The sequence below is a fragment of the Triturus cristatus genome, chromosome 6 (genome assembly GCF_964204655.1).
Source record: "Triturus cristatus chromosome 6, aTriCri1.1, whole genome shotgun sequence".
In the NCBI taxonomy this organism is placed as follows: domain Eukaryota; kingdom Metazoa; phylum Chordata; class Amphibia; order Caudata; family Salamandridae; genus Triturus; species Triturus cristatus.
In genome coordinates this window covers 1,312,641,914-1,312,656,995 of record NC_140589.1, presented here as the reverse complement: position 1 = coordinate 1,312,656,995, position 15,082 = coordinate 1,312,641,914, and the positions used below count along the sequence as shown (strand labels likewise).

Here is a 15,082-nt window from a genome sequence, read left to right as displayed (position 1 = left end):
TTCACAGAGCCTCACCAGCATAAATGTGGCAACTCATATGCACAGGTGACCATGGCTTAAGTGCTATTCCGGCCATTAACTGGAGCAAAAAAAATAAACGAACCTCTCTCACTGCTATATGTTGATGTCAGTGCCACTGGGTGATTTGAAACATGGAGCGAGGATATTTGTAAAATACGATCCGTGATGTTCTTTCGAGATATTCTCTCTGTGTCCTTTCCTAGCCCTATACTATCAAGTGGTTTACACATTCTGGCAAGTACCCTGGGCAATGCAGAGTCAGGAGCCAAAATTCAGATTTCGAGTTAGGTGAAAACAGTGCATTGATGCCCAGTTTTACCCACAGAAATTCATCTATGCATAACGTAACAATGGAATTCACGTGCGCATTTCAAGTGGAGTAAAATTACAACTGCACTTTATTCCCTGTTCCTTTCTGTCAAACTCAGAATCGAGCATAACATTGCCTCAAACACTAGGGTCATAGGGGCATATCAGCAACAGCCGGCGATAATTATCGCTAAGCCCGCTTAGCGCGAGGATAATTATCGCCGGATTTTATCGCTGAGATAGCGCGATATCAGCGACGCTTATCTCCAAAGCGATAAAAATCCAAGCGATAACTGATAAATGTGTGATTATCGCTGGCGCACAGCCATAGGCGATAGCTTGATGATAGGGCAGGGCAGACTTAGCCATAATATCCACCTTCCATTGGATATAATGGCTAAGTCAGATTAAAAGCAGGCATAAGAAAAGTAGCGATAAGCGCTGTTAGCGCTACTTTTCTTATCTCTCTGCAGGTTAGCGTTCAGATTGATGATAGGAGAAATGTCGTTAAGCGACATTTCCCACGTTATTTTGGCGTGGAATGCCCACTTTGCATCTCATTAGAGATGCAAAGCTGGGCGTTAAGAAAACAGGCGCCGAGGCATGAATTCACGCGATAGCGTGACCTTGCTGATATTGCGATAAAATTATCGCCGCTTTTCGCCCGACAACGGACGCTAAAGCGGCGATAATTTTATCGCAGCGCCTTGATGATATGCCCCATTATTTACCAGCCCCCTGCGCCGCCGGTGTGTCAGTTTTTCCCATATTAAAAGTGATGCATCGGCGGCGCAAAGGGCTTGTAAATAAGCCCAAGGTGTTTATCAGTGGGTCGCACATTCCCCTGTTTGCGCACTGGTCGGAATTCTGACTTGGGTGCTATTTAAAGCACCGCTAATTAATAAGTATGTTATATACCTTATCCTTCTTTAAATTTTGGCAGGTCAAACCTGCAGGAATTTAACAGGAGAAATGTGTATGGTATTTACCACACCACATAGATTTTGGTGCGTTAACCACCAGAATCCACATATTATTTCCCAAAAACTCAGAACAGGCGCCATTTATTATATCCGAAAGATACTGTACCCGGGGTATCATTATTTATTATCAGGTGCGCCTAACGCTTGTTCACGGATTCAGAGCCTGAGGGGCATATTACCAAGGGCCGGCGATACAATTTTCACCGCTTTAGCGTCCGTTTTTCAGGCGCAAAGCGGCGATAATTATATCGCATTATTTAAGAAGGACACACTAGCACGTGTTTCCTTGACTTAGCTCCCGTTTTTCACACGCCTTGCCTCGCATCGGTAATGAGATGCAAAGTAGGCGTGGCTGTGAAAACAACATGGGAAAATATCGCGAAGGCAGCTTCACGATATTAACAACGAGGCGTAGCCATAATTTAAATTGCGCTAACTCTGCCTTAACTCAGGAATTGAACTTAACATCTGTTAAATTCCTGACTAAGGCATACCTAACATGGGAGGTGGATTGTGGAGCTAAGGCCACAGGGCCTATCATCAACCTTATTGCCGTTTTCCATGGAACATTGCTGGAAAACCAGTGATGTTCCATGGAAAACCCCGCTATCGCTGGAATATTTATCGCCATAGCGCTAAGCGTTGATAATACAGCGCTAGCTTGGCGATATATTCCAGTGATAGCCGGCGATGATTAAGAGCTGGGGCTTGATAATATGCCCCTAAGTGTTTTAACAGCATTTCTCCCGGGCGATTTTACCTCACGATAATTTTGCAGTTATTTGAATGATGGCCTCTGTGTACTATCATTAGAGGTAAAAAGCATGTAGTGTTGTGACTACTTTTTCTAGCTTTGTTGTTTTTTCCACGTCTTTTTTCACAGCACTGTAATCGCACTACGTTCTTCAGTGTAAATAACGATTATTTGGAGGCAAGTTTTTGGTGTCCAGGTCTAACTGTCATCGTACAGGTGTGCCCACTCGCAATTCTCTAAGTATGCTTTAAAATTCACTATGTACACCAATACTTGTGATAAAGTGTGTTTTTTGATAAACTAATGCAAATATACAGAATTCTAATTTACAAGAGTAATAGACAGAGAAATTGATTATTATATATCAATATATTTGTATATAAATTCACTCATAAAAACTTTAAAGTTTAGTGAAGGTTGACGGGGATAAATAGAGAATACGAAGATGGAAACTCCACAAGTTAAGATAGTAAAGTTTTCTTAACTTCTATCCCTCCTCAATGCATGTCAGTAAGTGTATGACAGTGTGGGCGAATGTGTGATACTAAATTAGTGAGTGATGACATCCATGGAGTAACAGATGAGCTGAATCAGCAATTGTGCAAGCATTTCTTCGTGCAAGTCTGTTATTTACTGAATATATCTGACAGTAAGGATTTGATCTTTAACTCTGCAGATTATCTGTCGACCTATGGCACTCAATTTATGTTTTTTTTAGGTATCGCACTTCTCCGCCCTTATGTCAACAATAGTGATATAGTGGATGAAATATGTTGTATGTGTGAAATAATGTGTCCGTTAATAAAGAGTGCAATGATAGGGTGCTGAAATTTGAGAAGTCTGTAATTTACCCAAAAATGCTTTCTTTTCACAGTAACAGGGATTACCAGTCTTTATTAATAACTGTTGCTCAGTTCTCACCGGCCATCACTGAACAGTGATATATCTCTACTGTGTTGCTACATCTTGCTTTACACCAGATGCGCATATACAAGCTTTAATGGCAATATCTCATTGGGGGATGCGGTACTCGAAACAGGAATTTGTTGATTTGTGTTGTAGTTAACAGAATCTGATTCTGTAGACATTTACACCAATATGTGGGATGTACAATCATATAAAATCAATTCTAAGCATGGCAAAATATACCCAGTCATGACACCACCTTGCAGGTGGCCATGCCTTGGCTCCGGCCTTCGAACACTGATGTTGCTGCTCTTAACTTTGCGGGTATGCACACACCGTCTAAAACCTTTTAGCAACCATTTGCACACTTTTAACTTTGTGTCAAGACAGGCTTTAGTTGGGTGTGAAAAACATATCCCACAACATACTCATCCTGCTGGTGTAGCGTAAAGGATCTCTGCATTCGGAAACATATTTGCCTTTTAGGGAAAAAAAGTGAGGATGCATTTGTGCCTTTTCCTTAACCATATACTGAAAAGTGAAGGAAAGGGAAGGAAAAGAGGGGAAGGATATGAGAGAAGAGAAAGAGAACAGACAAATGGGGCAAGGAAAGGAGTCGAATCTTCATTAAGTTCCATTTGTGACTAAGCATTTGAATTAGGCTGTATTTCAGTAATTTCTAAACTGTAGTGTACATTTTGTTTGCCAGTACATCGAAGAGCGGTTGTAGGGCACTGCACCAAAGCCTACATGTGCGCTTCCAGTGCAAACACGTCTCTTGTAGACAACAGAATCTCTCGAAATGGAAGTCTTTCACTCTGTGGGGCCCACACAATGCTTGTTTGACTCTTAACGCAATTTATTGGTTCCAAGAAGGGAAAAGAAAGGGTGTCCCCCACTTAATGGCCTGCAGAGTTGACCGGACAAAGATAAAACCCAAGAGCTGGATAAATGGTCTGGGCGAGTTACGGGGGTCCCACGGCAGGCCAATAAATAGCACAGGATCGGGCTGCTGCTATAGCACTGGTCAAAAAATGTGCTGTTTTCCCCTTCATTCCCCTATGGAGCAATTTGGTCTTAAAAGAGCGGCGTGTTTTGTTGTGTGAGCAGGCTCGGTCTCTACTGACCGTCTCTGTGCACCTTAGGAATTCCATTGTCGAGCTCGCTATATAGCATTCACGCGCTCGCTGAGAGGCACTCATCTCTGTAAAAAGAGTACAAGAAAAGAAATAGTTAAAAAAAAAGAAGTGCGTCAGGTGGGTGATTTTTGCCACTCGCTCTGGGCTGAGGACATTTAGTTCTCTCGGGGAGAAGGGAAGCTAGCAGAGTTTCAGAGGCCACCCGAGGGGTTTCCGTCCCTCAGCGTCCTGACCTCAATGGCGTATTCTGGAATGATCTTTGCCTTCGTGCATGCCGCATTTCTGGTCGTCTCTGCCACCGCCGCCGATACCGATATTGGGGAAGGTAAGATTACCAGATGGCCAAGGACAAAGTGTGCGAGACAATTAAAGCATGTTCCTAAATTCTGCATACATATTCATCCGGAACCTTGTCGACACTTGTAGGCCCATGCATTTGACGGGAAATCGAAAGTGTGACGTTGCTAGCCACTTTTTTACTCACGCGTTCTTGTGCCTTGAGAAAAAGGTGCCTCAAAAAATATTTAAGGATAATCATATGTGTACTACAGTACACCTGCTATCCTTTTGAACCCACATCAGACTCGCATGTCTAGCGTTCAGTTTACAATTTCAATTACTGTAGAACTTGTCTTCTGTTTAGACAATACCTTTAACGAAATTTCGGAAGTATGCATTGCACCTAGCTTGTAATTGTACTGTTTTATCCTTTAGACACATGGTCTAGGTTTCTTTTAAGTAATGTATTTTTATACGCACTTATTAGCCTAAAAACCTAAATTAAATTTAAGACAATTTCCACCAAACTTAGCGCTTTTGGCTGAAAACCATGACAGAGGGAAAACCACCTGCACGATTGTAGTAGGGAATATTGAACCCAGAATATTGACAGAACAGAATTTCATTACAACAATTTCGAGGGACAAAATATTGTAAGGTAGGTGCACAGCTGGAGGTAAGGATGTTCTATTCTATTCATGACTCCACACACACACACATATATATATATATATATATATATATATCAGCAAGGTACATATATGTGGAGTTGGGTATAGAAAGTGTATAGAAATGTACCTTTTGATTTTTGGTCCCTTGATATTGTTGTAACAATATTCTGTCCTTTGGAGAATCGGGACTCCATATCCCCAGCCAACACCTACATGCATATTATTCATCAAATATTAATGCTGAGGTGTGACAGGGTGGAGTGATGGTTGCGCTTTGGTCTTGCTCCTTGTGGACCTCTGCGTTGCTGGTATTACCTTTCTTCGACGGCAAGGCGAGCTAACATTTGGTGTATGGAAGGACAACCTGTTTGTTTTACTTTGAGGACTTTAAGAAGACCTACTGTATTGTAAAGGAGAAATATAGTGACAGGTTCGCCTAAGGCACCTTTGGGTTTATTTAGAGCTGATAGAATGCATTGGGCCTCTAGATGTTTGCTGCTGGTTTGACATCTTTGCAAGAGGCTAAAACATACCAGGGGGATTATTTACAAGGAGTTGACACCAGAACATCTCTTTTTCTGACGTTTTGGTGGCGTTCACTCCTTCACCTCATTTACAAGGCAACTTTAAGCCACGTTAAGTGGCTTAAAGTTGCCGTGCAAATCACGCCCCCATTCATGCAGCACTTAGAGTGAAAGGGGCGTGCAGTGGGCGTTCCGCCGCAACACCCATTGCTTTTTGACGCTATCCCATAAGATATTGGGCAGCAGCAAAAAAATGCCAGGGAATACCTGGTCTTAAGCAGACGATACAAGGAGAAATGTTTTATTTCTCCTCTTATTTTGCTCTTTCCACATGTGTTGCATTCTGCGGCACACATAGATAGAGCAAATCGCCTGTAGAGATTGTTTATGCACAGGAAGGTGTCCCTGCACATAAACAATTGCCCCTGCAGTGCAGGCACCCTAGCAAAACTGGCACTAGGGTGTCTCCGCTGGTGATAGGCAGCTTTTTTAGCGCCAGCGTTAGTTGTAATGCAGGGGTGCAGCGCATTCTTGTGAATACAGCGCATCCCTGTTTTTTTAACCTGTTAGAGCACGACGTTACCAATTTGGCATAACACCTCGCTCTGCCAGTTTCTTTGAATATGCCCCCAAGTGTTTAGCTAAGTGGGTGGGAGTGGCACTGCCAAATTGTAGGCCCCTTCAATACCATATTGTCATGGTAGGCACTGCAGAAACATTCACCTGAGCTGTACCTGAGATTGATGGATGACTCAGACTATATATAAACAAAATGTGAACAGATCTTACGCTTGGAGATTAACTCTTGTAAATTGCACACTCAAAGAGTAGTCTCCATACTTTAAGGCATGGGCAAAGTGAACACTTGCCCAGGGCTCCCACCTTACAAGGAGACCCCTGGTAAAATATTTTTTCTCTCAACCTATCTCACCCTTGTTGTTCTACCTGTCTATCAGAACCGTTCACCCTCTCTGTGCCTGCCTCTACCTCTGACTCTGTCTTTCTACCCTGTGCCATTTTATGGATTTTTCACCCCTAAAAAAAAAAATATATATATATATATATATATAGATTGTTTGGCATCATGGAGGCTTGAAATAGAAGACAATAGGCAATGCAATTTAAAGTTGTTCTGAACAGGGGCCCAAAAATATGTCTGGCCCGGGGTCCCAAAATTCCTTAAAATGACATTGAGGCGGAAGCTGTAGATTTTTTTCTAGCATTAAAGAGGGCCTGGCGGTGCTCTTTGATATTACCCACCTTTAATCTCTATATGCATGATTTGGACACAGCACTGTGGGATGTTAAAGTGATGTAGCACTGGGTCGATCCACACCAGGTAGAATTTTATAGATAATGCTATGCTGCCTGCCTGCCTGCACAGAAAACGCCATGGTCTCCATGTTAAGCGCAACAATGCGTGGCGCCCCTACTGAGCACGCTGTCACCTCATTGTAATCCTGATTCTAAAGGTCCAAACAATTTGGTAGCTATGATCTATACTTTGATATTACTGGCTGCAAATCCCATTATGTTTAAATTGCCATTTGTGGTCCTCTGACTTCCTTCGTTGTTCAGTCAGAGGAACGGTGGCATGGGTATCCTTGGGACATCTTTGGTAAAAGCATAACTGTTGTGCTGTAGGTGACGTAAATCTGGGGTTTCGTGAAATCTGTCCTGCTTTCAAAGAGGGGGATCTCTGGCAAAGCCCCAGCCCTAACCACGGGCGGATCTGCGAGCACTGCTTCATTTGTGCCGGTGGGTGCAAGCGGTGGGCCTGCAAGAGGGTGGTAAAGAGACTGGAAATGCAGTGTGGTAGAAGAAAGAGACATTATGGGGCATATGTACAAGCCCCTATCGCCACCACAACGTCACTATTACCGATGTTGTGGTGGCGATAGGGGCTGCGCCTTATTTACAAGGCAGCGTTAAGCCACTTAACGTGGCTAAAGCGCCTTGTAAATAAGGCCCCCTTGCACGCTATGGTTAGCGTGAAAGGGGTGGGCAGTGGGTTTTGCGGTGGGCGTTCCACCGCAACACCCATTCATTTTGAGGCTGCCCCCTATGTACAAGGGTGGCGCACATAGGAGGCAGCACCAAAATTAAGACAAGGTAAATCCTGGTCTTAATTTGTCGAAACAAGGAGAAATGCATTATTTCTCCTAGTTTTTGCTTCTTCCATGTGTGCTGCCTTGTGCAGCACACATAGAAAAAGCAAAATGCCATGGTTTGTTTATGTACAGGAAGGTGTCCCATCCTGTACATAAACAATAAAAAAAAAATGCCATTTTGTCACTTTCATGTGTGCTGCTTCATGCAGCACACATGAAAGTGACAGAATGGCATTTTTAGGATTGTTTATTTGCAGGAAAGGACACATTCCTACACATAAACAATCCTCCCCTGCACGCAGATACCCTCGCACTATGGTGCAAGGGTGCCTGCTTTGGTGCTAAGTTGCGACTTCTAAACTTGCCATTAGGGTCTGATGGATATCTTTTCCTGGGGTCGAGAAACACAGCTCTGTTACGTAAAGTCACCACTGGCGCAGTACCGGATTACCAAATAAGCAAAGTAGACACTGGCTAGTGGGCCCCACTCCTTTTATGGACCCGCAACAACGGATCAAATTAAGCACTGCTCACAGCATAGACTGCAGTGTGAGGAGGGTTGCCGTCTCTCTGCATTATGTGCATGTTTCAGTCTTGAAGTACAGTCTGGGAGTTGTAGGTATCAGTTACCTCCAAAAAACCAATTTGGCTCTCGCACCTGAACACAATCTTTAGTAACTGAAAAGCCTAAGACTGTGCGTGTGGTATCTTTCTTAACAACATGGAGTGAGAAAAAAAACGTAACTGTAAGAGCATGCCAAAGATGTGGCCTAATGGCTAGAGAAGCCAACTTTGGAACTAGGGTACCAGATTCAAGTCCTGGCATCAGCTTAGCACCCCATGATTCTGAACAGATAACATAACATGTGTGTTTGTAAAGCGCACGTTCACCCTTGGGTATCTTGGTGCTGAATAACAGATGTTTATTGTTACCCAACTCAGAGGTACTCATTTTATCGACCTCAGATGGATGAAAGGCTGAGTGGACCTGCCAGGATTTGAACCTGTGGCCATGAGGTCGAATCACAAAGGAGGGACTGGGGGCTTTTTAGACCGCTCCAGCATACATGCCCTAACAATAATGAAGATACAAAAGGTATGCTGTTCCTAATATCGAGACAAGGAAAAACTGGTTTTATGTGGTCATGAAGTGTAGAAGGATGAGGGTTCCTCCTCTTGGAATATAGGGCCCTCAGACACCCGGAAAGGTGTCATGCTTCATCATATGGGCTGCTCCTCATCAGGTCGGAGATATTTCCGCCAAAAAGCCCCTCATAGAGAGCCTGTCAGGTATTGCAGCGCCGACCTGACGAGGAACAGCCCATATGATGAAGCATGACACCTTGCCGGGTGTCTGAGGGCCCTATATTCCAAGAGGAGGAATCCTCATCCTTCTACACTTCATGACCACATAAAACCAGTTTTCCCTTGTATCGGTATTAGGAACAGCATACCTTTTGTATCTTCACCATGAGGTCAAACACAGGCCCCTGCAGTGGACACATTAGTCCACTGAGCCATCAGACCCGGTCAGTTAATCTCTGTGGTTAATTTGAGCCATTAGGGTCCACTGCACTTATTTTTCTCATTAGACATATACGGAGAGCAAGAGAGGGAAAAACACACATGGGTGAAGAAGGAGGAAAAGAAAGAAAAAACATCAAAGGTAGAAATGAGGAACCTGCAAGAGTGAAATAAAGGGGCAGAGAGTGTCTGGTAGTGGATTAAAGATGCGCATAATATGCAGCCTTTGTATTTGGCTCCTGGACATTTAATAGCACTGACCACAAAGCTTCTGGGCAGAGCTTTGCACTCCGGCACTCATTGTTTTACAATTTAAACACTGATCTCCCAGCACCCACAAGAAAAAACAAAATCTTACAACGCATAATGTAACCTGGTGCTCATGTAAAGCGCTCTAATTCACGTTATATAAAAACAATAAAAACATTTTTCACCTGACTTTCTCCCATTGCTTGTTGATGCCAGTGGCAGCAGAAGTGACATACCCTTTGATCGTAATGATGTCACAGAAAGTGACATCATATGACCTTTGAACCTGCATCATCCCAAGAAGTGATGTCTTTAACCTTAATCCTGATATTATGATAATTACCATTGCTAAAGTGACACAATTGCATAATTAATATTCTACATTCTTCTAGGGGAGAACAGAGGGTGGGGGTTTCTCTCCCTTGAGAAAAGTTTGAAAAAAATGCGCTTTACTAGTGCATTTTAATGCACAATTTTCACATAAATTTGCTAAAAAGCCTTAGGCTTTAAAAAGACACTCACTAAATATTTAAGCCCTTTAATGGTGTGCCAAAGTGAATGAAATCTGTCAGTCCCCAAGAGTTCACCCAATTATGTTTTTTATCTGTTCTTTGGGTGCCCCCTTATGTCTAAAATTACCTCTATTGTTGGGACCAGCATTTTGCCATGCCATGGTGGCTACTTTTTCCCAAACATTACATACAATGTGCCAGTGCCAGGATTTTCCTAACACTGCTTCTCTTGCACTGTGGAGGTCCCTTACCCCAAAAGTTATGTCTAATATGTCAAGAACCACATTTTGTCATGGATGACCCCATGACCTTGCCACAGTTATCTTCTCATATGCCAAGAATTTCCTTCAATGTTCCATCACCAGAAATTTGCTACAGGATCCCCCTGTGCCAAGAATTTCCCCCAGGAGGCCAGTGGTGCATTTTTTTCATGGGTGCTCCATGCCAAAATTTACAGAGGGCCAGCAGTAGCATTTTGCCAAGGGTATCCCATATGCAAGTTTTGCCTCTTGTATTCTAATGTAAACATTTTGTCAAGGGTGCTTCGGTGAGCCAAGAATCATGTCAGGTCCAACAGTGGATCCATAAGCATAACAACACATGCTCACTGACATTCACTTACACCCATTCTATCATTAGCACTTACTTGCACTCATTCATTTTCACCTACTTTTGTTTACTCGCTCCCACCCCGAATCACTCGTTCGCACTCTCTCACATGCTCACACACATACACGTTCTCTCACACAAACTAACTCTCACCCACAGGCACGCACACAACATACATTAAAACCCTTTTATTTTTCATATATAAGATGCCAGTGAAGGTCCATATCTTGCTGCTCCACTTTTTGTTACACCAATAATAGAATATTATTTACTATTAATGTAATACAAATGAGCAGAAAATGAGGTTAGAGCCTGACTCTGATAATACGAGACTCCTCTGTGTTCTTGGTACTGATTATGCCACCTCTGAGGCCAGGAGTTGCAAAGGCAGTGCCAGGGGTAGCAAGGAGCAAGCTAGGGGTCGCAACTGTGACTCTTAAATGGCGTCCATTCATACTCCACCCACATTTTGTGAGGGTGACCCAGGGCTTTAAGTGGGCTGGGTTCAGCCGGGTCACAGACCTGGCAGTAAATAAAACTAAAGATATCTTTAACTTTACAGCCAAAAACACTGATGCAGTGTTCAATGACTGGAAAACCTGTTAAGGTGATCTGTGTCAGCTTTGTATTTCATGTTTACATTTGACATGCTTTACTTAATCCTGCACCCCAAGAGTGTTTGCTGTTTCAATGGTGTGTTTTTGGAGTTTTTTTTCGTGAAGCATATTAGTCTTGTACAGAGTATGTTGGGTGTTTATAAAGTGCTCTGAAGTTGAGGCTAAAGACAGTGTGTTTCTCACAGTGCCTGTCTGTGGGTCATAAAGGGTTTTAGAATACATGTTTATGCAGTACTTATCTATAAATAGTGCAACAGGTGCAGTAGCACTGGGACTTAGAACTTAGCAGAATTCAACTCTCTAGACTTAATTCAACTGGTTCACTCAGTGCTATACTGCAGTATTCCACTCCTTTCTGGCTTGAAACTCGTGCCATGATGCAGATGACAACAGAGGCCAGTGGTGAATGTTTAACATGTTGAGCTATTATGCAGCATACAGAATAAGTTGTAATAACATTCATATGGGGTATTCACTCAACGCATTTGCAGGGGTGTCTTTAACCGGCTACTGTGTCCCACAGCAATCTCTCCTCTTTGTTCCATACCAGACACCCCTTATTAAATGAATTATTATTGTTTTCTCTGATGGAAAATACCTTAAACCATTTACTGGAATGGAGAGCATCACATCAAACATATTTCAAATTACACAGCAAGAATATTCCGAATGGCAAAAACAGACTGCAAAAGGGGCCTTCTATTGTTTGAAGGCTTTCACATTGGTTTTTATCAAGTAGCGGCTGCTACTGAGCGTGGGTGTTCGGCGGTTGGGCGGAAGCTGGGACTACAAAAAAAAATGGACTTACCTGGGTGCCACCAATTGCTGCCGCCTCTCCTCCGTCATCTTGTGACACAGCAGCAGGAAGCTCATAGCCTCCCAGAATCCCCTGTCCAATCACAACACTGTCTTACATCCCTGTGTTTTGGCGCTGAGACAGTCTCTTGGAGGCTGGGCATATTCCCCACAAGGCTGTGTAATGCAGCCTGGTGGGAAAGATGCGAAGTGCGCATGACGGTTTGGCCAGCCCAAGAGGGCCGGCCAAACCGTCATGCGCACTTAGGGAGCATGCTAAACGCTCCTTCCCCTGCTCCCTGCACTGGCCAGTCAGCCCGCCCCGCCCCGCACCCAAGCAGGAAGGAAAACAAAAAGCATAATAGCATTAGTTATGATCATTTTTGTTTTCCTTTTTGCACTGCTCGCAGACCAGTGGACAACGCACCTCTGCCTTGGCAGAGAAGCCGCCGCTACTTTTATCAGGCTTCTGGGGTCATTTTGCAAAAATGGTGTCCCACGCTGACACCCTCATTGGCCACTCTTTTTTTGTAATTTAGCGGCACATCACAGCTTCCTCTGCCCAATTGCTCAGTTTGCTGTGTCACTTGTTGATTGTGGGGACACAGCCTGATTTCCATTAAGATGAAGCGGTTGTCTTAACCATTGTTAGCACTAGATTAATAAATTGACAGGTGTCTTTTTTCCACCTTAGGCCTGAGCACAAGACCTAATAGGTAATCACACAGGAGGCACTGTTCCGTGGTGAGTGTGGTCGGAGGACGACCTACACATGCAAAAGGGTCATGGGTGGGAAAAAGCGGGAGAAGTTAGGTCAGAGACTTGGTACTTGAGGTGGGGGGAGGCATAAGTTGTCTCTTTTTTTTAAGTTCAAAAGATTTTTATTAAAGAATAAAGGTGCCGGTACATAGGAAGAACCTAAAAACATAACAGTAATATGAGAGGTAAAATAGACATGCCTGTGAAAATAAACGTGAGATTAGGAAATAACAAATAATTGAGGCTAAATAACAGAAAGCAATACTGAAGATAATATGTAATACAATGGATTATGAAAAATGCAAAGGAACAAAAAGGTCAATCAAGGAGGTTTAGAGACCTCTTGCTGAAAAGGAGGCAAATGAGATGAACGTCTAGCACAAATATCAAGGTACAGGGTCACAGGAAGCCAAAGATCCTGTCGTTTCTTAGCCAGACTGTGGGGATAAACAAAGACAGTATCTAGCCTGTGATTGTGACAAACGTTGTACCACCATGCTCTGAAAGAAATGTTAGCAACATTTTCCCAATTAACAGTAATTTGCTGGAATGCAACAGCTAGCAGCAAATCAACAATTTGCACATTAACATCAAGATCTACCCAACAAGGAGAGAGACTTCCTAAAAAAATATTGACAAAGGAAAAGGGAAATGCAGTATGAAATATGGCATTAATTTGAGCCCAAACTTGTTTCCAAAAATTGTGCACAGCAGTGCAAGAAAAAAGCATGTGAAAGAGAGTAGCCTTGGGTATCAAACAAGACCAGCAAAGGTCAGGGGTTGAAGGAAACCTCTTATGCAACATATGGGGTGAAAAGAGAAGCCTGTTAAAGATAAAAAAGGGTTTGTGTGAGGGAAGCAGCCCTGGATGATTTGCGAATTTTGGTCCACAATTAATCCCAAAGAGAGGTGGACCAAGAGATGTCAAAATCAGACTCCCATTGTTTCTCAACCGTGGATTTTGGCCTAGGTGTGAGAATCTTGTGAAATGAGTGGTAAATTGAGGAGGCTGTGGGGCGGGTGCGCAACAAGGAGTGAAGGTGCAAAGTAGGATTGGAAGGACCGGACTGAGTAGGAGAGTTGGAAAGTTGGGCATAGGTGGACATGACTGCGTCCTTAAGCACAAGGTACTTGCGGGCACAGGAATGAGGGAAATTAAAATGTTGGCGAAGAAAGGAGAAAGGTAAGACGACAGGACCAGAAAAGAGATGGGAAACCCATATCAGACCTTTTTTTCTCCAAGATTTCCAGTAAAAGGGCTTGTGATTAACGAGGATGCTGTTATACCAAATGGTGGTGTTAAGGAATTCGGCCACAGAGGAAGGAGGGTTCGGGGAAATGGAAAGAAGACGTTTGGTAGTGAATTTATGGATGGGAGTGGAAGTAAGCTGGGGTTTACGGGAGAAAGACAGATACTCAGCGAAAGTGAAGGGGGATAAAGAGAGACGCTCAATAACAAGCCAAAGGGGGGGGGAACTCAGCAAGATCTCGCAACCAAAGGGAGGCTTGTCGCAGAAGGAATGCTTTATGGTAAGTGGGAAAGTCCGGGAAATTTACCCCACCCTCTGACTTGGGAAGTCGTAGTCTGAGCAGGGACATACGCGCTTTTTTACCGGACCAGAGGAAAGAAGAGAGAATAGTGTTGATTTTCTTGAAAAATTTAGCTGGAATAGGAATTGGAATATTAGAGATAGTATAAAGTACTATTGGAGATAGCATCATTTTAATCGTGTCGAGGCGGCCCCACCAGGAGAGGTAAAGAGGGTGCCATCTAGAAGTGAGGTCAGACAATTTCTGAATACACTTGTTAAGGCATAGCGAGACAGTGTCGGGAAGGGAGGGGGCAACGTGTAAACCAAGATACTTGATATGTGAGGGACTCCAAATAAAATTGGACGCAGCAAAATCATGTTTGAAGGTAAATTTCGTAAGGGGTAAAATTTCACACTTGTCGTTATTCAACTTATAACCAGAAATTTGGGAATATTCATGTACTTCAGTTAGAAATGCAGGAATGGAAGTAGCAGGGTTGGACATAAAGAGTAGGATATCAACAGCATAGGCAGCAAGTTTGATATTAGTTTGAGAGATACGGAAACCATGTAAATTAGGGTTTTGACGTCATTTTGAGAGAAAGGGTTCTAAGGTCAGATTGAAAAGGAAGGGAGAAAGGGGGCAACCCTGACGGACTCCTCTACCTAAATTGAAGAAAGAAGAGACAAGGCCATTAGCGCAGACCGCCGCTCTGGGACTGGAATATAGGAATGAAACAAAGGAAATAAAATTAGGACCAAACCCAAACCATCTGAGAGCAGAAAAA

General features: G+C 43.3%; 1 protein-coding gene across 1 annotated transcript in view; it reads left to right on the top strand.

Moving 5' to 3' along the window:
* The first annotated feature begins 4,165 nt into the window (after nucleotides 1-4,165).
* LOC146821350 (alpha-tectorin-like) overlaps nucleotides 4,166-15,082 on the top strand; it is a 289,031-nt gene continuing 278,114 nt past the window's right edge. Inside the window, exon 1 of the mRNA XM_085609343.1 lies at nucleotides 4,166-4,437. Coding sequence (XP_085465469.1) covers nucleotides 4,350-4,437 — 88 coding nt within the window. The 5' untranslated portion in view covers nucleotides 4,166-4,349. The remainder of the gene's footprint in view (nucleotides 4,438-15,082) is intronic.